The sequence below is a fragment of the Gymnodraco acuticeps genome, unplaced genomic scaffold (assembly GCF_902827175.1).
Source record: "Gymnodraco acuticeps unplaced genomic scaffold, fGymAcu1.1, whole genome shotgun sequence".
NCBI lineage: Eukaryota > Metazoa > Chordata > Actinopteri > Perciformes > Bathydraconidae > Gymnodraco > Gymnodraco acuticeps.
The window spans coordinates 921,217-942,312 of NW_022989980.1; the positions used below are offsets into that span (position 1 = coordinate 921,217).

The 21,096-nt window shown below is 46.1% G+C and overlaps 1 protein-coding gene across 1 annotated transcript in view; it reads right to left on the reverse strand.

The window, feature by feature from the left end:
* Positions 1–21,096, reverse strand: part of zdhhc9 (zinc finger DHHC-type palmitoyltransferase 9) — a 42,431-nt gene that overhangs the window by 12,161 nt on the left and 9,174 nt on the right. Inside the window, exons 2-6 of the mRNA XM_034211827.1 lie at positions 20,552–20,712; positions 15,896–16,054; positions 2,727–2,864; positions 1,777–1,825; positions 1,064–1,166 (exon numbers count right to left, since the gene is read on the reverse strand). Coding sequence (XP_034067718.1) covers positions 1,064–1,166; positions 1,777–1,825; positions 2,727–2,864; positions 15,896–16,054; positions 20,552–20,712 — 610 coding nt within the window. The remainder of the gene's footprint in view (positions 1–1,063; positions 1,167–1,776; positions 1,826–2,726; positions 2,865–15,895; positions 16,055–20,551; positions 20,713–21,096) is intronic.

Genomic DNA, 21,096 nt, shown 5'->3' on the forward strand with positions numbered 1-21,096 from the left:
TTTATCTCATCTGTGATCGATTGGTGAGAAAGGACTTTGCTCAAACATGACGTTTATGGTACACTAATGAGTGGTTTGACCCCTTGTCTGGGAGATAAAAATAACGCTGGCAACTCGGATTGACCAACTATTTACCAACCGGCACGATCTCAGTTCTCTCTTATTTACACCCGGCAACTTCAAGCTGCTTGGCTGAATCACAGAGAGTTGTTTGACACAAAAACAAGAACTGTTCAGTTGCATCAAATTCAAGGACTTTTCCAGTACTTTCCATCCCTGATTCTCTTATATTCAAGCACCCATGGCTGTAAGGTTTGAGATGTATAGAGTTATTTTAACACATAAAGCAACACTTATTTACAACTGGCAACTTCCTGATTATTGGCCGAATCACAAAGCTATCAGATTTATGTAAAAGTGCAAAATCAACCACAAAGTTTTTTGGTGCTTCTAGCCAGATGTTTTGAAAATGTAAATGCATTTCTCTCTTTATATAAAAGTTGTTAGCAAGCAAGCAAAACCTTGAGTGTCTTCTTGCAATGTTTTATAAATCCTTTTAAACATCAAAATTAAGGACTTTTCCAGGTCTTTGCAGGCACGTCCTCTCATATTTCAAACCCCCAACGCCGTCACGTTTGAGACATGGAGAGTTTTCTTGACACAAAAGCAACACTTCATCCTTTAACTTATAACTAACATTATTATTTCTTAATTGAACAAGGGCCACACATAAAATAACATTATCTCTTAAGAGAAGAGATGACTCATGCTAGATTTGAGCTAATAGCTTATTTCCATCTGCAGTCCTTTCACTGAAGAGAAAGGGGATAAAAAACGTAATCTGAAAGTAACTTACTTACATTCACTATCAATAATAATAATACGGAACAAAAACTAACCAAAGAATGAGTTGATGCTGTGGCTCCATGATATTTTGCATGAAGACAGGATGAAACAAAGTAGATGCAAAGTACAGCATGTGCGTCTTCGGGATTATTTCAGATACAGATGGTAGAAGAGACAGCTTTAATCTCGCAGTAACATTGATTTATTAATCACTTACATCCTCGTTGGTGGTCTGGTTGAGGGAGATCAGGTAAGTGTGGAAGCCGGTCAGTCCCACCACCGACCACAGGGTGAAGAAACACACCAACACCTCCAGCACCGTGGGGAACAGTTAAGAAAAAAGCAACAGATGTTTCCTGCCCGACACGCGGTCACTGATTAAACAGCAGATGACGGCAGACAATTATGCAACATGAATAATGACAGAGGTTTTTTTTTTAAAGGATCAAAGGCAGGAAGCTTTTACATTTTAAAAAGACAGAAATGGCCAGCTGGAATTATCCATATGCTATCTTTAGTCATGCTGGCTGGGGTTAATTAAAATACAATAAGAGCAGGGCAGAGTTAGTAATGTTAGCTTGAACTCTAATAGCAATAGGTTACTATTGAAGCTATTCATCAATAGATGGTCATGCTAAAAGATGGAGCTTGTGTAGAAGTAGAAAAACATTTTCTGAATCCATGCTTGCATTTTTGCTGCTGTGTTTTTGGTTTTGAAAAGGCCACGAAAAGACGTTAAGAAATCAAAGCTGTACAGGCCTGCAAAGCTATTATGTTAGTCTCACTGATCAGGCGTAGGTTTAGGAAACAGTAATAGTCAGGGTGTGATATTTGAAAGAATCTGGATGTCTTTCCATTTCCTTTTCTAGGAAATCTGACAAACATCATCCACACAGCAGCTGTTTTTGTGGCCAGAGCCTAAAAGGATATGTTCCAGGTGTTTCCTTCAAAGTGTTCAAAAAGCCTTTATCCACTGAACCTGTGAACAGAGCAAAACAGAGGGAAGTTAGGGAAAAAAACTTTCTAAAAATTAAAATGCTTCCCTACTAATTTGTCCTCTACTGAAGAGCACAATATATATTTCCTTTATTTAACCAGGTAAAAGACTCATTGAGATTAAAATCTCTTTTCCAAGAGTGACCTGGCCAAGAAGGGCAGCATGTACGAAGTTACAACAGATAAAACACAGACAAGACCGGCAGACAAATACAGCTGTAAAACACAAATAAAATGGCACATTAGCCAGTCAATATGCGAAGTAAAACAAACTATTAAAAATCATTCAAAACTGGCAACATTTAAAAAGATTTTAGGATATACGAGCACTCACATCTACCAATGGTGTCGTGTTCTCTGTCCTTTAAGATGGACCTGAATTCCCCCATAGTGATTAAATCTGAGAGTTTCAGCTCCTTCTGTACATTGTTCCAAGTGTGGGGGCAGCATATTTAAAAGCTGTGTTACCCAGTTTTGTTCTCACTGTAGGGACCAGCATCTGAATAACATATTGGGAGCGCAGGCCATATAGACATATAGCACATTACTGCAGTATTAAGATAACAGGCTCAGAGATAATGATCCTGACTAGAAACACTGTTTCCTCGTCTCTCTGTCGCCTCACTGCCTGTTGGGTAGAACAAGGAAGCAGGAGGCAGGTCATGAAAGAGGAATCATGTCAGGTTGTCGCTTGCTGGTTGTCGGAAAAGCTGGTCTGAACGAGGTCATAGTTGCTGCTCATGTACTGTAAGAGTCTGCAAAAACTGCTAATGAGTTTGTGTCAAAGGTTGTTCTTCCTGTTTTACCACAATCTTTCTATTCATACTCTAATCTCCTACACATTTGTTCCTTCTTATTGCACAAACGGCTGACAGGATACTCACGCATCACCACGTGGACGATGTCGAAGGTGAATATGTAGATGGTGAGCAGGGAGAGCGACAGGGTGAACATGTAGAAGTATCGGTAGTTCCTCTTGCCCACACAGTTGCCTACCCATGGACAGTGGTGATCAAAACGGTCTGTAAAAGAGGAAAAAAGGGTGTCTGTTTGAATAGGGAAATTGTATAGGAGCTGCAAAAACAACTTAGAAAACAGATACTTTTGGAAATCAATCGAGTGTTAAAAATACACCGGTATTTCAGTCGAAGAAAGCTTTGAGCAGCAGCTTCTGTAAACCTGCAGTCTAAATATAGGGATCACTTCCTCTTGGCCTCTCCTCTTCTCTTCTTTGGAGGAGAGCCAGATGAAAGCAGGACAGGGTCAAACGGACACAAGGATGGAGTTTCACAACAATATACAGTAAATATAGAGGCAGGAACACAAGACTTGGAGCAACTCGTAGATTCAAAAATAAAAGGATACTTTATATATTTAGAGAGAAGACGTTCCGTGCTGTCCTTCTGTGTTTACATAAATATTTGGTGAACATAACATGTTCAACTTAAATTTGATGCTAAAGTGACTTTTAATAGGGAGAATTGTGTCTCTTTCAGTCTCTGCACCCCGCACTTATGTTCTTACTAGGGCCGGGACTTTAACGCGTTAATTAAGATTAATTAATCACACAAAAATTAACGCGTTAAAAAAATTAACGCATTTTAATCGCACTTATTTTTGCACCGCGGAACGTTTCTCACTGGATGAGTTTCAGGCGTACCGATTATACTGGAGCACCAACTAACGTTCATGACTTCAGACAACAACAAACCACAGTGAACAACAGTGGGAAATGTTGTTTTAAAAAACGGACGGATGGAAGCGTTGATAAGAGCACGGTTGTGTGCAAATTATGCAAAAAGGAATTCGCATATCACCGCAGCACATCAAGCCTCAAGTATCACCTCAATGCAAAACATATAGCAGCTAGCGTGGAAGCTAGCGTGGACGTTAGCCTCTTTTATCGCGTTCACACCAAAAAGAGCCGGTACTAAAATTAGTTCATGAGAACCTTTTTACCCCCACGAAAGTCCCTGCTAGAGAGCAGAGAGCTGCTAGAGAGCAGGGACTTTCGTGCGGCTCTCTTGTGAGAAAAGAGCTATATTTCTGATTGGCTGGGTGGATTGCAAACCACGCCCCGTAAAACTCCCAAAAAGTTTTGTGAAGCCGCCATTTTATTATCCTCGCATTAGCATTATTAGCATTAGCCCAGCGCAGAAACGCAGAGAGACTAATTTATGGCAACACAAAATAAAACATGGGAGCGGTGGAGATGAGGAGGTGTCGGCGTTCTGGCGATTTACTCGGAAGGCTGCTGGGACTCCCAGCAGCTTCTACTCAAGCCAGTCCCCAACTCCGGGGACTTTGGGCGGCAGTATACGCCGTGAAGTGGTTTGCGGCCTGCCAGCAGTGCTGGAATTGGGCCGGTACTCACCGGTACGCAGTACCGGCACTTCTGGTTTTGACCCATGGAGTACCGGCACTTCTTGCTCAGTACCGGCATGCTGGCGGTACTCCGGTACTCATGCACCGTGCCAGTACTCAACACTCTCCCGCCGTTCTTATTATACATCCATATATATATATACAGCCGCCCGGTACTCAGTAGATGCGTCATGAGGTGCCGAACGGACATTCTCATCGCTCTAACCGCTGGAGTTTCACAGCGGCTGTCAGCTGTTTACTCCTGTCATTCAAACAGAACGTGCTGGAGAGGGGGCGGGGCTTATCTTCTCCATGTAAATACTGTGGTGGAAACGACTATGTCAAAATTAACCTATTTGACCGTGATTTAATAGTAATACACGTTTCAAAATAATAATAATAATAATGCCGAAGTAACAACATACTGAAAACTGTTAGTAAAACCATGTTTTAATGCTTTACAATTTACATACCTAGATGCACGTGTGTTGTGTTTATGCAGTGCAACTCCCACCCAGTGGGTGGCTATGTAGAGTGATAGAACAGAGCAGGCACGCCCCCGAGAGAAAGAAAGCAAGTCACGTCACAAATTAGCATTTCTAAAATGTTAGCGTGGATTAATAAAAGTGCAAAAAGACAGCGGTTGTCGCCGGAAGAAACTTCAAATACAGAGAATGCTGTGCCTGTGTTGGAAATTGTGTCTGATGGGAAGCTTTTTTTGGTTGATCCTCCTGCTCCAAGTTCTAGTGCATTAGCATTAGCACTAGCTCCGCCGCCTCCTCCAGAGCCTGGCGCAACTGCCACCACCAACACCGGGCAAAGCGATGCACCTGACTGCTGGACAACGGACCAGGTGCAATATTTTTGCAAGACCAATGCATGGCTCCTTCTTAAAGATAAGAAGCTAGGATGTCGGATATGCAGAGATGTCAAATCTTTGGGAATACACACTGGACAAGGACTGAAACTGTCAACTGAATGGGGTGAGTGTGCAGTGTCTCATTTCGGTGTTGACAAGGGCAAACAACAAGCTAGCCTGAGAAAAAAAATCAAAGAACATAAAGAATCACAAGCCCATGTAAAAGCTGCTGACATCCTTACATCTGCTTCACGTGAAACTATTCAACATCAAGTGCAGTCTATGCATAAATCTGAATTAGACACCACTATCAGAGTTTTTCGAACGGCATATAAAATTGGCAAACATAGCCGGCCATTCACAGACATGCCAATTGATTTGAATGTACAGAAACTGAATGGGCTGAACGTGGGCAGGGTTTTGCACTCCAATAAAACCTGTGGCGAAATCATCGACCACATAGTTGACATGGCAAAAGACATTACAGAAAACCAAAGAAAACTCTGTGTTTTGGTCGATGAATCTACCACTATTAGTGGTAAAACGGTGCTTGTTGTGTGTCTACGCTCAGCATTAGCTGATGCTGAGCCCGAAACGTTTTTTTGGGAGCTGATCGAGTTGGATGGAACAACGGCTGATGACATCACAAAGGCGTTAATGGAGTGTCTTGGAAGAGATTTTAACGAGGACTTTTTAGGTCAGTGTTTCGTTTATTTTGCATGTGATGGGGCTTCAGTCATGCTAGGGAAGAGAACAGGCGTTGCTACCCAGTTGTGTAGTAAATTCCCAAGCCTGTTTGTGTGGCACTGCTCCAATCATCGTCTAGAGCTGGCAGTTGGGGATGTGGTCAAGGAGGTCTCAGGGCTCAATCATTTCCAGATCTTTTTTGACAAACTCTATTCCTTGTTCCATGCCTCCCCCAAAAATCAGAGGCAGTTAGCGCAGTGTGCGCAAGCAGTCGGACAGCGTCTCCTGGTGATAGGGCGTGTTTTGTCCATCCGCTGGGTGGCTTCAAGTGAAAGGAGCGTCAGAGCAGTCTGGGAAAACTACCGAGTGCTTCATGATCACTTCACAAATGCTGCAAACGACACGAGCAGGGATTCCAGAGACAGAGCAAAGTACAAGGGCCTGGATGATGTGCTCACATCTGCAACGTTTGTCAGCAATCTGGGACTGATGTACGATGCGCTCACAGAGCTCAGCGACCTCTCTCGGCAACTCCAAAAAAGAGAGATGACACTGCCTACAGCAGATAGGCTCTTAACTCGAGAAATACGAGTTTTTGAATCCATGGTCACCATGCCTGGCCCACACATGACTACAGTTCATACAGCTCTAGCTGAGAAGTCCTTCAAGGGTGTTGCCCTGCGTGAGAATGGCAGGCTTGTACAGATTCATGCAGGTCAGTTTTTCCGCAGTATGGTAGAGAATCTGAGACACAGAATGACTTCCACAACCTCCTCTCATGTCAGCACAAGAGAAATCCCATTACATGGCCGGGAGGCCCGGGACAATCAGCTAATCCAGGACATGAAAGTTGGCCTGAAGAGGAGTTAGACGTACAGTATGGGGACGTAGAGGTGCTACGTTTGTGCGAAGTGCTGATAGTGGACAGAAGAGAGACTGTTCAGGGCTTTCGCGAATACAAGGAAACCAGGGCATCCCGTACACCTGCTGCCATGGAGCCTCTACTGAAAGCAGTCCGAACCATCGCTGTCTCCACTAGTGAGTGTGAGCGGGCATTCAGCTGCATGAACGATATCCTTACTGCAAAAAGGAATGCTCTCTCTGTCAGCCGACTGTCCAGCCTGGTTTTCATTAAATGTAATGGACCATCACTAGGACAGTTCAATCCGGAACAGTATGTGAGGTCCTGGCTGGCAAAGGGAAGGAGAAGTGCTGATGAAAGAGCCTGTCCAGCTCCAGCCCCTGATACTGATGTCCCCAAGGCCTTCTGGAGCCTTTTCTAACAATGTGAAGTATATTGCAAAGCAGCTCACCCAGTGAGAAGACTTTTGGCATAATGTGCCGATTTGTACAGATCCTGGAGATAGAAGGACTTCAGACCAACCAGGGAGTTATCTGATCAGCTTGGTGTTCAATGTAACTCTTTACCATGGCTCAGACTTTGTTACTTGCAGTTACAGTTTCTCATTTTAGATTGTGCAAATTTTGCATTTGTTTTTACATGTTCTTTGTTCATGCTCTTTATCATTTTTCTGAGTTGGAAAGTTAGATTGCATCAGTTTACTTTATACATATTTGTATTCTTCAGTGGTGAAGTATATTGCAAAGCAGTTCAGCCATGTGAGAAGACTTGGCACTTTTTCGTTTTTCGTTTTCTGAGTTGGAAAGTTAGATTGCATTCAAAATGTACAGAAATACTTAATTTTGTTAAAGCTTTTTATAAAAAATGCTTCTGACCAGAGCTTTGTTTCCTTGTCATTAATGTTGAACACCACCAGAGGGGCTCTCACCTGAAAGGTCTCTGCTTCATGTGTCTTCAGCAGAAGATCTAGACTTTGATTGCTATATTTTCAGTTAATATTGACCTTACTGAGCTTTAGCCATATCCGCTGCCTATCATAAAAAATGTTAAGTACAGTGAACCTTTCTAAAATATACAGTAGTAAAGAGACAAACCCACCAGCATTATAGTTTGTGGGCTGTATATATAAAATTGACTTGAAAAAGTTGCTGATTTTAGAGTACTGGCACCTTTTTCATTCCAATTCAAGCACTGCCTGCCAGTAAACCCAAAGCAGAAGAAGAAGAAGAAGAAGTGACGTCAGCGGCTTCATTTGTTCTCATTAACTAAGTTCTCATGAACCTTTGTGGGAAAAGTACTGCGGTGTGAATGCGCCTAATGGTATACTAAAATCCATGTGAAAAAAATTGCTTCTCACTGTTCTTAGGTCAAATATTTACATGTGATTAAAAATGCGATTAATTTCGATTAATTAATTACAAAGCCTCTAATTAATTAGATTAATTTTTTTAATCGAGTCCCGGCCCTAGTTCTTACACAATGTTACTTTTCGTAAATTGGTCGTACAATCTCCAGGGAGAAGTACATAAGATATTACCGCAATAAAAGTAGTATTTATTCCTCTTATGTCCTCCCGTTGGTGATTTACAGATCTTACTGATGGACAGGAAGCATCACCTAATTGCTAACGTCGCAAACATTAACTGACATTATCTAGTTAGCCTTTAGCTCCGTTTTTCCACTCATTACATAACTAATGTAATCATAACAAATGAATGTGTACCATTACAGCTGTCTCATCTATGGCAGCAGTGCATAAGAGAAATGCATCACATTTATCTTAAAGCACCACAACGTACGTTAATAATGAAATATGAAATGTGAAGTGTGAAGTGTGCTGCAATCCAGAGGTCTGGAGTCGGGCGAGCACTTTACCCCCAGAGATATTGTTTTATTCCTGCATACAGATATAAAACTACTGCCTAAATACTCAGAGACTACAGTATATTGTGCATCAGACATCTCATAATATATTAACTACAGAAGGCTCCGGGTATAAACAAATGTATATAGTGAAGCAGTTTGTTGTTCTATTTCGTATATGGCTTCGCCCTCTAAGGCTATCGCTATTGGGTTATCCCTCTGCGCCCCCGCGCAGCACTGAAACACTTGTAGTCCATGCCCACCCGCTAGGTGGGCCCCACCCTCGGGCCTCCTTCCAGTATAAGTAGGAATGGGGCCCGGCAATCTGCTCCCTCTTTTCTTCAGCAACCAGCACAGTACTGAAGCACAGGAAAAGTCAAGTCATGAACAACAACTGTGTCCGTGATTGTCCCTCATGTAAGACGGGGTACATCATGAGCTATGACTTACACGCGATATGCGAATCCTGCCTGGGGCCAGAGCAGGCGGACGCGGCTCTCAGCCAGCAGGTCGCTTGTTCGCATTGTGCCCGTCTCCCGTCAGCCGACAGGAAGCGAAGAGCGGACGCTCTAGCTGCTATGGCTGAGGAGGACGATTGGCCCGTCCAGAACAGGGACGACGGCCTGTCTCTGGAGCCATGCGGCTCTCCCCTCCCCCCTCTCCCTTGGACGGGGGAGACGGGGTCGGAGCGAGGTACGGGTGTGGCGGCCGAGCACGCGGTCCCCTTCTCCGTGGCCACGGCGCTACCGGCGTTGGGTAGCATTATGCTGGAGCTGCCGGAGATAATCGGCAAAGCAGCAGCATGCAAAGGTCTCCCCGTTCCCCTAGGACGGGAGAGGGTGGCTCTGGACGACATGGCCGGAGTGTTTTCCCGGGTTCAGACGGGCAGGAACCACCCCCGCTCTGGAGCCGAGCTTTACGGCGTTCTTTGGGGTTAGGCAGGCCAACTTGATCGCCGGACGGCGCCCTATGTTGGCCTCCCCCAAGGACCAGTATGTCGCCCGCCAGGCTGACCGGGCGCACCAATGTGCGTTTCAGGCGTCTGCGGCGGCAAACAACATCGCGTTGCTGGCCAACTCGGTGGTTACGCTGGTGGAGCGGTCCACCACCGTGGCACCAGAGGAGGCGGAGGAGATCGGCAAGGCGGCCAGCACGGCACTCACGCTGTGCGCAGCTGTGGCTGTCTCCCAGGCGAGGATCGCAGCATGGATGACGCAGATCCAATGCCACCTCTGGCTGCAACAGGCGGCTGTTACAGAGCCAGCCAGGAAGGTCTTGCTGGACGCTCCGATCAGCCCGGACGGCTGTTCGGACCCCAGTTTCTAGCCATGGTCGAGTCCATGAAGGCGGCAGCGGAGCAGGCGGATGATATCCGCCAGCACATCGGCTGGCTCCAGCCTGCAGCGAAGCCTCAGCGGCACCAGCGGCAGCACCAGCGGCAGCACCAGCAGCAGCGGCCAACCCGGCCACAGCGACAGGCAGAGAGACGCTCACAGCAACCGCAGCCGAGGCGTCAGACTCGTCCGTCGGCGGCGGAAGGGGCACCGTTCTGCGCCTCTGCCCCCCCACCAGCAGAGAGGGGGGGTCAAAAGGGAGTGAGGTACTCCCGTTCGTCGTCTGCTCCACGAGAGCCGCCGAGGAAACAGAGCCGGGCTTGGCGGTTTGGGAGGGAGTGTGAGGAAAATAAAAGAAGCTTATTTCCCAACATGTTGTCTGAGTCATCAGTTTCAAATGTGTTTCACATATCCCCCACTCTGGGTGAACCAGCTGCCTATGACCTATCGGTTAATAGCCAGCAGGGTTCGTTACAAAAGCCTGCGCATTTTAATCTATCGATTAATAAGCTGCAGAGCGCGGTAACTACGCCAGCTGCCTCCAATCTGTTGATTAGTAGGCAGCAGGGTTCGCTGCAGAGGCCTGGTGGTTATGACTTTTCGGTTATTAAACCACAGATCTCGCGGCATTCCTCTGTCCGAGATACGCCACCTACACACGGTCGCAATAAGCCCATGAGCGCCGTGGTAACGCCTCATGTGGATGTCACTGCACACACCTCCACTCATCCTCTGAGCGTGTACGCGCCTCATGATGAGAGTCGGAGTGAAATGCAGCGTGTGGAGGCCTCCTCACAGCCCTTTCGCTCTAGGCCCTTGGGTTGCCTCACGGGCAGCGGCGTCGAGGACTCTGGCGTGGCTCGTCGTCATGACGACCACAACACATCTCGAGCATGTGCGCCCGCTCTCAGAGTGTTTCTCGGAGTGGCAGCGCGTGTGTCTGATGGACAGATGGATGAGCAGGCTGATCAGCAGAGGGTACACCCTGCAGTTCGCCTCCCCCCCACCCCACAGTTCAACGGGATACAGGAGACACGCCTATCATCCCGAGAACAGTGGCTTGCGCTCCAAGCAGAGCTACGGGAACTCCTGTTGAAAGACGCTATTTCCAGGGTTCCCCAAGAGGAAGAAAATCAGGGCCAGCTGCCTCCAATCTGTTGATTAGTAGGCAGCAGGGTTCGCTGCAGAGGCCTGGTGGTTATAACTTTTCGGTTATTAAACCACAGACCTCGCGGCATTCCTCTGTCCGAGATACGCCACACGGTCACAATAAGCCCATGAGCGCCGTGGTAACGCCTCATGTGGATGTCACTGCACACACCTCCACTCATCCTCTGAGCGTGTACGCGCCTCATGATGAGTCGGAGTGAAATGCAGCGTGTGGAACCCACCTTGGGTTGCCTCATGGGCAGCGGCGGCGAGGGCTCTGGCGTGGCTCGTCGTCATGACGACCACAACACATCTCGAGCATGTGCGCCCGCTCAGAGTGTTTCTCGGAGTGGCAGCGCGTGTGTCTGATGGACAGATGGATGAGCAGACTGATCAGCAGAGGGTACACCCTGCAGTTCGCCTCTCCCCCCCCCCCACAGTTCAATGGGATACAGGAAACACTCCTGTCCTCCCAGAAGCTATGTCTTGCGCTCCAATCCGAGCCGCTGGAACTCCTGTTGAAAGAGGATATTTCCAGGGTTCCTCAAAGGGAGGAAAATCAGGGGTTTTCACTCCCGTTATTTTTCTAATCCCGAAAAAGACTGGGGCAATGAGACATCCTCGATCTGTCAGTATTCCACATGCTGACGATCAAACAGGTGCTGGAATGTGTTCACCAGGACGACTGTTTCACTTCCAGCTGCAGGATGCATACTTCCACGTACCCCTCATCCCGAAACACAGGAAATTCCTGCGTTTTCTCATTTCAGGGAATATCAGACCAGACAATCGTCTGCCGTTCGGATATTTCCTGGCTCCTCCCGTTTTTGTGTAGAGAAGGCTGGAGCCTACACAGAGGAGGGATGAGAGTGTGGTTTCCTCTGGACGACCTGCTATTTGCTGGCTCGCTCCAGGGAGGAAGTCGCTTTACAGACGGTACATCTCGTATCGCATCTGTCAAATCCTGGGTTTCATAATAAATTGGAAGAAGAGCTGTCCTCTTCCCTCTCAGACAAATGTTTATCTGGGAGTGGAATTAAACTCAGCCAGCAGAGCGCGGCTCTCGCGGCAGCGAGTGGAGGAACTGACAGCTCTCCTCCGGCATGTCACAACCCACACAGCCTTCTCCGTGACGCAGCTGCTCGGCGTTGGCGTCAGCTGGTCACGTGATGATCCCCTTGGGTCTCTTCCAACAGGGGGACACTCCAGAGGTGGTTCATTCGCTGCAGAAGCCTGCTGTTTTTAACCTATTGGTTTATAAACTGCAGAGCTCGCGGCATTCCTCCGTCCCAGATATGCCTCCTACACACGGTCATAATAAATCCACGAGCACCGTTATAACGCCTCGTGTGGACAGCATACACACACCTCTCATCCTCTGGGCGTGTACGCGCCTCATGATGAGAGACGGAGTGAAATGCAGCGTGTGGAAACTCCCTCGCAGCCCTTTTGCCTCACGGGCAGCGGCGATGGCGTGGCTCGTCACCATGACGACCATTACGGCACATCACAGAGAAGCCTCTCCCTCCCCAACAGTTCCATGGGATACAAGAAACACTCCCGTTATCCCAGGAACAGTGTCTTGCGCGGTTTACTCCCGCTATTTTTCTAAATCTACGGAAAAGAACGGGGGAGTCGCCCCGTTGCTGTACAATCAAACATGTGTTGATTTGCACAGACAACAGGCCACGGCTATGGAAGCAGCCTACCTCAATCGCCAGGGAGGAGTACGATCTGCGCAGCTTCTGAACACAGCCAGGCGGCTGCTGTTCTGGGCGCGCACACACGTTGCTCTCCATCAGAGCAATGTATATTCCCGGCGGATTTAACCGAGGGGCTCGCAGAACGCAGCAGCCGTTGTATGCGAGGAGTATGGAGACTCAGACCTGTGTCACGCACACTGAAAGGCGCCTCAGTGGGATTTGGCTTTGGTGTTACGCGCACTAAAGCAATGCCCCATTTGAACCTGATCAGGTTCCCCTTAAACTGTTTTCAGCCAAAGTAGTACTACTTTTGGCTCTATCAGAGAAAAGGGTGAGTGATTGGTCTGCTCTCTCTGTGGCTCCGTCAGCTCTCCGGATCCAAGGAGATGGCAGTTCAGCTGTTTTACGACTAACCCGGCTTCATGCCTAAGGTCATCACAACTCTTTTAGGTCAAGAGTGATCACCCTGGCTGGCTTATTCCCCCCTCCTTACAGGTCGGAGGAAGAAGCCACGTCTCATCTCCTCTGTCCTGTGCACGCGCTGTCTTGCTATGTGGCGCGCACGGCGGCCTGGCACCGTTCTCAGCGCCTGTTTGTGCACTATAGAGAGCGCTCGATCGGGCAACCTCGGTCTGCACAACGGCTGTCACACTGGCTGTGTGAGGCTGTGTCACAGGCATATGTCTCCTCTGGGGTGGAGCCCCCGGAGAATATCAAGGCGCACTCCACCAGAGGAATTTCCTCCTCCACAGCGTTGCACGGAGGAATGTCAGTGGAAGATATTGGCACTGCTGCATCTTGGTCTTCCCCCTGTTCATTTATTCATTTTTATTTGAGGGATGTCTCCCATTCCTCTCTGACGCACCCTGTAGTGGGTGTCCTGTCGGAGTGAGTGACGTCAGGGATCCAGCTGTGCGCCTCTCTCCTGCCTCTCGGCACGCGGAGAGCGGCCCTTTTCCCCTCTTATGAGAGGGATGTTCCTTTTTCCTCTGACACACTTTGTACGGAGTTCCTGGTCAGAGTGAGTGACGTCAGGGATCCAGCTGAGCGCTCTCCTACCTGTCTGATACGCAGAGAGCTGCTGTTCCCCCTCTATGATCGCAGGACAAGGTGGGACCTTCGTCTTTACTTTTTCACAGCGGCCGGTATGTATTGTTCCCAGCCTTCACCCCGTCGGGAAGACAGGCATGTTTTGCTATGTTCCAGGGACGGTGATGCGCCATTACGCTTGGCACATCAGGCAGGGGGGTGTTATTGAGCAGGTGTGTCTGTGCTTCTAGTGCCGGGCGGACCCAGTGGGGCGCAGACTACATCATGCTTCGCCCTTAACCCAATAGCGATAGCCTTAGAGGGCGAAGCCATATACGAAATAGAACTGAGGTGACCTACTGTAACCCAGCTTCTATGAGTAAATGGCGCAGCCCTCTAAGCGCTGGGCCCCACTGGCTCTACGAATAGCTGAAGAAAAGTTATATTGTATGGGAGCAGATTGCCGGGCCCCCTTCCTACTTATACCGGAAGGTGGCCCGAGGGTGGGGCCCACCTAGCAGGTGGGCGTGGACTACAAGTGTTTCAGTGCTGCGCGGGGGCGCAGAGGGATAACCCAATAGCGATAGCCTTAGAGGGCTGCGCCATTTACTCATAGAAGCTGGGTTACAGTAGGTAACCTCAGTTTTTTATTATGCTGCATGTTTTGTTTTGGACTTTACCCGCAGTAAACAATATGAGGTTGAGGAGGGAGAGATATGATTGCAGTAAAAGAGGGACTGAGGCATGCTGCTGTGTCATGCTTGGACTGTGTGTGTGTGTGTGTGTGTGTGTGTGTGTGTGTGTGTGTGTGTGTGTGTGTGTGTGTGTGTGTGTGTGTGTGTGTGTGTGTGTGTGTGTGTGTGTGTGTGTGTGTGTGTGTGTGTGTGTGTGTGTGTGTGTGTGTGTGTGTCTACAGCAGGTGGACACAGATTAACCAGTGTTCACAATGACTGTGCACTTATTCCCTCACTGAGCCTCCACTGTCTCCTCTTATATCGACTTTGAGTCTACGCTGCCTTTAGACGCATTCTTCACTCATCAGAAGCCAAATCACTTTTATTCTGCCGAGTTGAGAGATGAGACAGCCACACACACACACACACACACACACACACACACACACACACACACACACACACACACACACACACACACACACACACACACACACACACACACACACACACACACACACACACACACACACACACACACACACACACACACACACACACACACACACACACACACACACACACACACACACACCACACACACACACACACACAGTGACGAAAATAACTTTGTCACTATGGACTGACGGCTTCAGGCCTTGTATATTGCACATGTGTTTTTTATTTTGAAAAGTGTTCCCCCTCCCGTTCTTTCTGTTACTCCTGATCATGTTCACCTGGTGCCCTGTGTTGTCTCCTCCCTCACCTGTGTCTTGTTGTGCTGATTAGTGTGTAGGTATTTAGGCTCTGTTTCCCTGTGTGTGGAGGCAGGGACTGTGGGTGAGATCCTGGTGGCTGCAGGCTGGGCTCACGTGAACAGCAGCAGCAGCAGGATTGAGGCTGTGTGTGTAATGTGTTCATGTTTTAATAAATTCCCACACCGGGTTGTATTTTTGGACGTTCTGCCTCTGCCTCCTTGCTTGGTCGGGCCGCTCAATTGTCAGCGTCACACACACACACACACACACACACACACACACACACACACACACACACACACACACACACACACACACACACACACACACACACACACACACACACACACACACACACACACACACACACCACACACACACACACACACACACACACACACACACACACACACACACACACACACACACACACACACAAACAGAGAAACACACACACACACACACACTTCAAAATTCAAAGCGCATTCCATAAAAAACCCACTTTGATCCAGCTTTCTAAAACTTTTGTTTAATCCAAAAATGTATTTATAAAGCTACGATTTCAAACCTTTTCATTATTGTGACAAACGAATGCAGAGAGGTAATTAAGAGTAGGGCTTCAGAGATAATCCTCACATCACGAAGCTATTTTTCCCCACAGGAACTCACCTTTCTATTTCTGAAAAACTGAAATAAACCGATTTCAATGATTTCAATGATTCTCACTTTGTTCAGCCTTTGACAGCGGATCGGAGGACGTTTCTTTCTTACCGACGCAGTTGTCACAGATGCTGCAGTGAGAAGCTCGAGGAGGTCTGAAGATCTTGCAGGTGTAGCAGTACTTGAGCTTCACGATCTGGTTGTTGATCTGAACGTTGCGGATTCGAGGGGGGGCTCGCTGCCCCGCGGGGACGTTCCCATTAGCAGCCTCTGCGGAAACAAAGAAGAAAAAACATTCATAAGCAGGTGTTGGCAATCTTGATCACACAATGAACTGGAATGGCATTTGACGAGCAAAGACCTCCTCCACCTAGACCAATGGTGCATTCAAATGCTCCACGCTTCAGGTGGTCCCATTTCCTAATGTGGGAAGTCGGGCTTTATCTGTTTTATTTGTTCTATGTGCTATATATAGTCATGTTGCACTGTTGGAAGAGCCTGTGACCTAAGTTTTTCATTGCCATATCTACACTGTAGCTAGTGTGCAAATGACAATAAAGCCTTGAATCTTTAATCTTATGTGTTCATCAGCCTTACGTTTAATGTAACGCAACATGGACGTGGAAACAACAAGAACATGTGTTGCTTTTTATTGCTCAGAGCGTTTAAACAACACTTATATATTTTCCAAGTTCTTTTTCCGACTCAAGGGGGAGTTTAACTACGTTTTCTGAGTCGGGAACTCATTTTTTTATGATCATTCAGACCCAAAATGTGTGCAGCCAGCACCACTTTCTTATCTACCAATGCTACCTAAAGTCAAACATAATTTGTATATAAATAGGTTCTTCATTGGTCAATGCCTCACCCCAAGACAAGGGTTTATGCAAATAGGGCCAGTAGTTTTTCCATAATCATCTACACTGCTATTAAAAGGTTTTATCTCATGGTTATCTGCTACATACTGTACAACAACACTACAAACTATGTCCTCAAAAGTCACAACTAAAATCTCTGAGAATATTTTCACAATAAATGAATAGGTCTTAAACAGGCAGTGAGAAATGTGAGATTCAGTGACAGGGACAAGAAAAATAAGGGACGTAAATCTCCACAGCTGAACGTTGAGGGAGTCAGGGAACGATAGGATTGGCTCGATACAGTATTGATGATGCTGGATTTCTATGTAATCACTGCTGAGCTGTACATATTATGTATTATTATCAACACTGTGACGCAGTGTCCGGCTCTGTTTGGGCTTCAGCTAACCTTCCTAACACTGACATATCTTGAGGTGAGTCATTTAGACCTTGCTGATTCAGTAGCACTGCAGGAGCTGAGTGCAGAGAGCTAATGACCAGAGGGCTGAAACCTCTCCGGAGAGTTCTGTTAGAGAGAAATCCTCCATTACCACGCTGCATAGAGAAGCTGTGAATGTGCCGTTAATGGAAAAGAGCATTACGGAGAGCTCATTTGACTTTGTGGGGGTAAATTAAGAAAAGGAATGTGGCATTTGTGGAAATACATTATGAGGAGTAAGAAAACGTGTTCAGAGATTAACATAAACTAAAGTGTTTGTTTATCATTTGTATATATTACTGAATCCAAAAATCTGTATTGTAAATAAAAATGTGTTTGTATGCAAAGCTTCTATACATCTAGAGACATAAAGATGGTGAAAATGACTTGATCTGACGGCACAAACTGCTCAGCATCATGAATCTACTGAATGTGGGATTAGTGGCTTTCAGGATAAACCAGCGGAGAATAAACAAATGACTCATCACTCACGGGGGGATGATGCCACTCCCTCGGGCAGCAATGCTCAGTCTGGTAGTGGTATTATATATTCCAAGAGGATGCTTCTCCTCCTATTAGCAACCCCCCCCCCCCCCCTAGGGACTTGTGTCGAACAGGCTTCTTCCATACCTGCCTTCACTACTGGCTGTTCGCTGTTAGCACGCCCACACACATCACAGCAAACAGATACCATAACACAGTGGACAATACCCTCCATAGGAGCTGCAATTGACTCTGTGCACATTCTGGATATTAGGTGATGAAGAACCGGCTATTTTGGGAGATTTGCTGAGATGTGTTTGGTGGAATGTAATAATGGCCATTAGGTGCCTTTACCTGAATATCATTTTATTTGACCGCTTCCCGATTTAATATATATTTGGGTTTACTGGTGATTTAACAACAAAGTATATTTGTTGTTAAATCGCTCTGGGAACTTACAATACAACTTTATTTATAAAGCACTTTAAACCTCCAGACCAAAGTGCTGTACAGGCAAATAGATAAAACAAAGCATACAAAAAAGTAACACAGCTCAGCTCACACACCATAAAACAAGTACAAGTAAAAACAAAAAACAATTTAAATGCAAAAAAGCAACACTCTGAAAGATGTTGAAACGCCAAATGTTAAAACGCTAAAGAGAAGAGGTGGGTTTTAAGAAGCGATTTAAAAGCAGGCAGTGTGGAGGCCTGTCTGATCTCCAGGGGCAGAGCGTTCCACAGTTTGGGAGCCGCTACAGAGAAGCAACGGTCCCCTCTGAGCTTTGACCTGGTTTTAGGCACATTCAGGAGCAGCTGACCTGAGAGGGCGGGTGGGCGTGTAATGCTGTAGCAGCTCAGCAAGGTATGGTGGGGTCATGCCATTTAGGGATTTAAAAGTAAATAAAATAATTTTAAAATGGATCCTAAAATAAATAAATTAAGTGTTAAGTAACTTGTGATTATGATTTATATTTAAAAGACACAATTATTGGTGGAAGAAATTATTTAGAACTTGAGCAATGTATGCTCATCCAAAGTTTTGATGATGATGATATCTTACAAATTGATATTGTTCTTTTCAATGTGTTTTCCTCACAAATATCACACAAGCATTCGTGTTCCTGTTGTACAGAAACACGTTAGGCAACGATGTTTGTAGCTTTAGGAAAAGATTGCGGTTTGTAAAAGCGTCATTAAAGTACACAACCTAGGTAACAAAATACGTTAAAATATGTCATCTTTGACTTGGTTTCACTCGGGACTTGACCAGGTCTCCATGATTAAAGCCCTATGCTTTTTGACCCATCCATCCATTGACCCATTCCTAGTGAGATTTCCTTATACGGCTGCATGCATCAGGTCATCACGGCCGCAGCTATGACCAGCAAGCCATTGTCATGCTGCGAGTGGTATGAGTCACAGCCATGATGAGAGGAGTGCTGCCAGATGAACACAAGCCCTGCTTTTACAACCCCCCTCTGTCATGAGCCAGCCTCCACCCATGCCTCTCCACCGGAGTGAGAGCACGAGTGATGGCTGAAGGACACAGTGAATCTTTAACAGAGACGAAGAGTGAACATTGACCAGCCACACAGGCAGAAGGGGGGGAGGGTGCAGGGAGGGCTGTTGCAGAAATATTGCAGAATAAAATCTCATTCCTCCAAATAGGAAGAGAGTATGGCCAACCCAGGGAGAAAATATGCACTGCGTTTAATTAATTGTTTGTGTTTTTGTTTGCAAAGGCTTTGTTGTCAATTTGATGCAGCGTATCGTTTGTGTTGTGTAATGAAACAACAGGATCCTTTGTAATGAATGTGTGTTAGACTCAGCTCTACATCCACGGGGAGCACGGCCAACCTTCCGCAACATAAAGAATACCAAACATGAATAAACCAACAGGACTGAGGCTGTCTGCTCACTGCTTAACTAGCATATAAGCTGAAGTATTTATGCCCCCAAAATACTTTCTCTTGAGCTACCTCCAACATCATTTAGACCAGTGGTTCCCAACCTTTTTTCCCAAGAGCCCCCCCAAATGACTCTCCTGTTGGAAGTTGCACTGATTTAGACTAACAACCAAGAAATAAATGATGATGTAACAGCAGCATGGACTCTAATACCTTAACATTTGAATGGATGTAGATAAAGGATTTGTGCCGTGTGGCTTTATCAGCACTGATTGTGAATAACAGCCACTCAAGGTGAGGAGCAATCACAGAGGTGAGAACACACGCTACTTCAAACCTGGCAACACTCTAGAGGATCTGAGCTGAAGGTGCATGAAGAAAGAGGATACTGAGCTGTTCTTCTATTATCATTATAAGCTGCAGATATTTCATTTTAAACATTAGAATATACAATTGTTATGTGCTAAAATGCATTCTTCAGATTAGCAGAGCCATTTTTAGATTTCTTATTCTGGCAAAAGTAAAATAAATATTTCATGTCAAACTAATGGAATCACTCAGTTCACCAGCGAGTCCTCACTGTGTCTGCTGTTGATGTCGGGCAGGTAGTGTACAGTGAGTGTTTACTAAAAACAACTGCCTGCTCAAATGACAACACTATTAGAGTGACCCAAAACAGCAATGTTGCAGCCAGACAGACAAACAATGAGCTGACACGTTTACATCTCCATAAAGCTGAGGGGAGCGGCAGATTCAGCTGACCCATTTCACACTGACTTCATTTTACATTTTAGTCATAAAATATTGATTATAGCAACTTTAAATACATGTTCATCAAAGTACTGACACTATCACAACTCACACTTGATTATGTGCGTCTGCCACACAGGAGGACTTGTTCAGAGGATGTTCAGAGGATTCAAATCTGATCAAATCACACAAACACATATCATGCTTATGAAGTCATGAGTGTTCAATATTATAGAGAAGGATTGGAAGCCAAGTTTCGAGCAGAGTATTGGGGAGACAAGTGCTTTCTAGATTTGAGAGAATTCTTAAACTGTCTTTAAACTCACCAATCTCCATCTCAATGAATGTGGCTTCCTCTGGCAGAGCTCGTGGCAGCACCCCGGGGTCGCTGAAGCTCGTCCTCAGCAACATGGCGATGACGAAGAAGAAGAGCACGATGGCGAAAACTGGGACGGAAGGAGACAGATGGACGGCCAGGTACGGACATCTGTGGGAAAGCAAAGAGGATGAAGAGCCGGTCAAAAAGCAGGTAAGGTTTCTCAGAAAGGTTAAGAGGGGAGGGGAGTATTTTATATAGCATACTATTAGAACAATGTATGTTTTTGATACCTCTATTAGTTTTGTGTCTCATTCTTAACATTATTTGACCGTTTTAACTGTTGGTTGAACATTTTGCACCTTGGATTTGGGAATGTGATGGACATTTCTCCAACATTTGATAGACAAAAGAAAATAGTTGCCAGAAGAATGTAATTGTTAGTTGTGTAATTTCCCACAAAATGATTATCCTTTGAAATGTCATGTGTTTGCATCACATGAACACAGCAGATAAGAGAAGCTGTGGAGTTCATTATAAAAGCGGCCTGTGCAG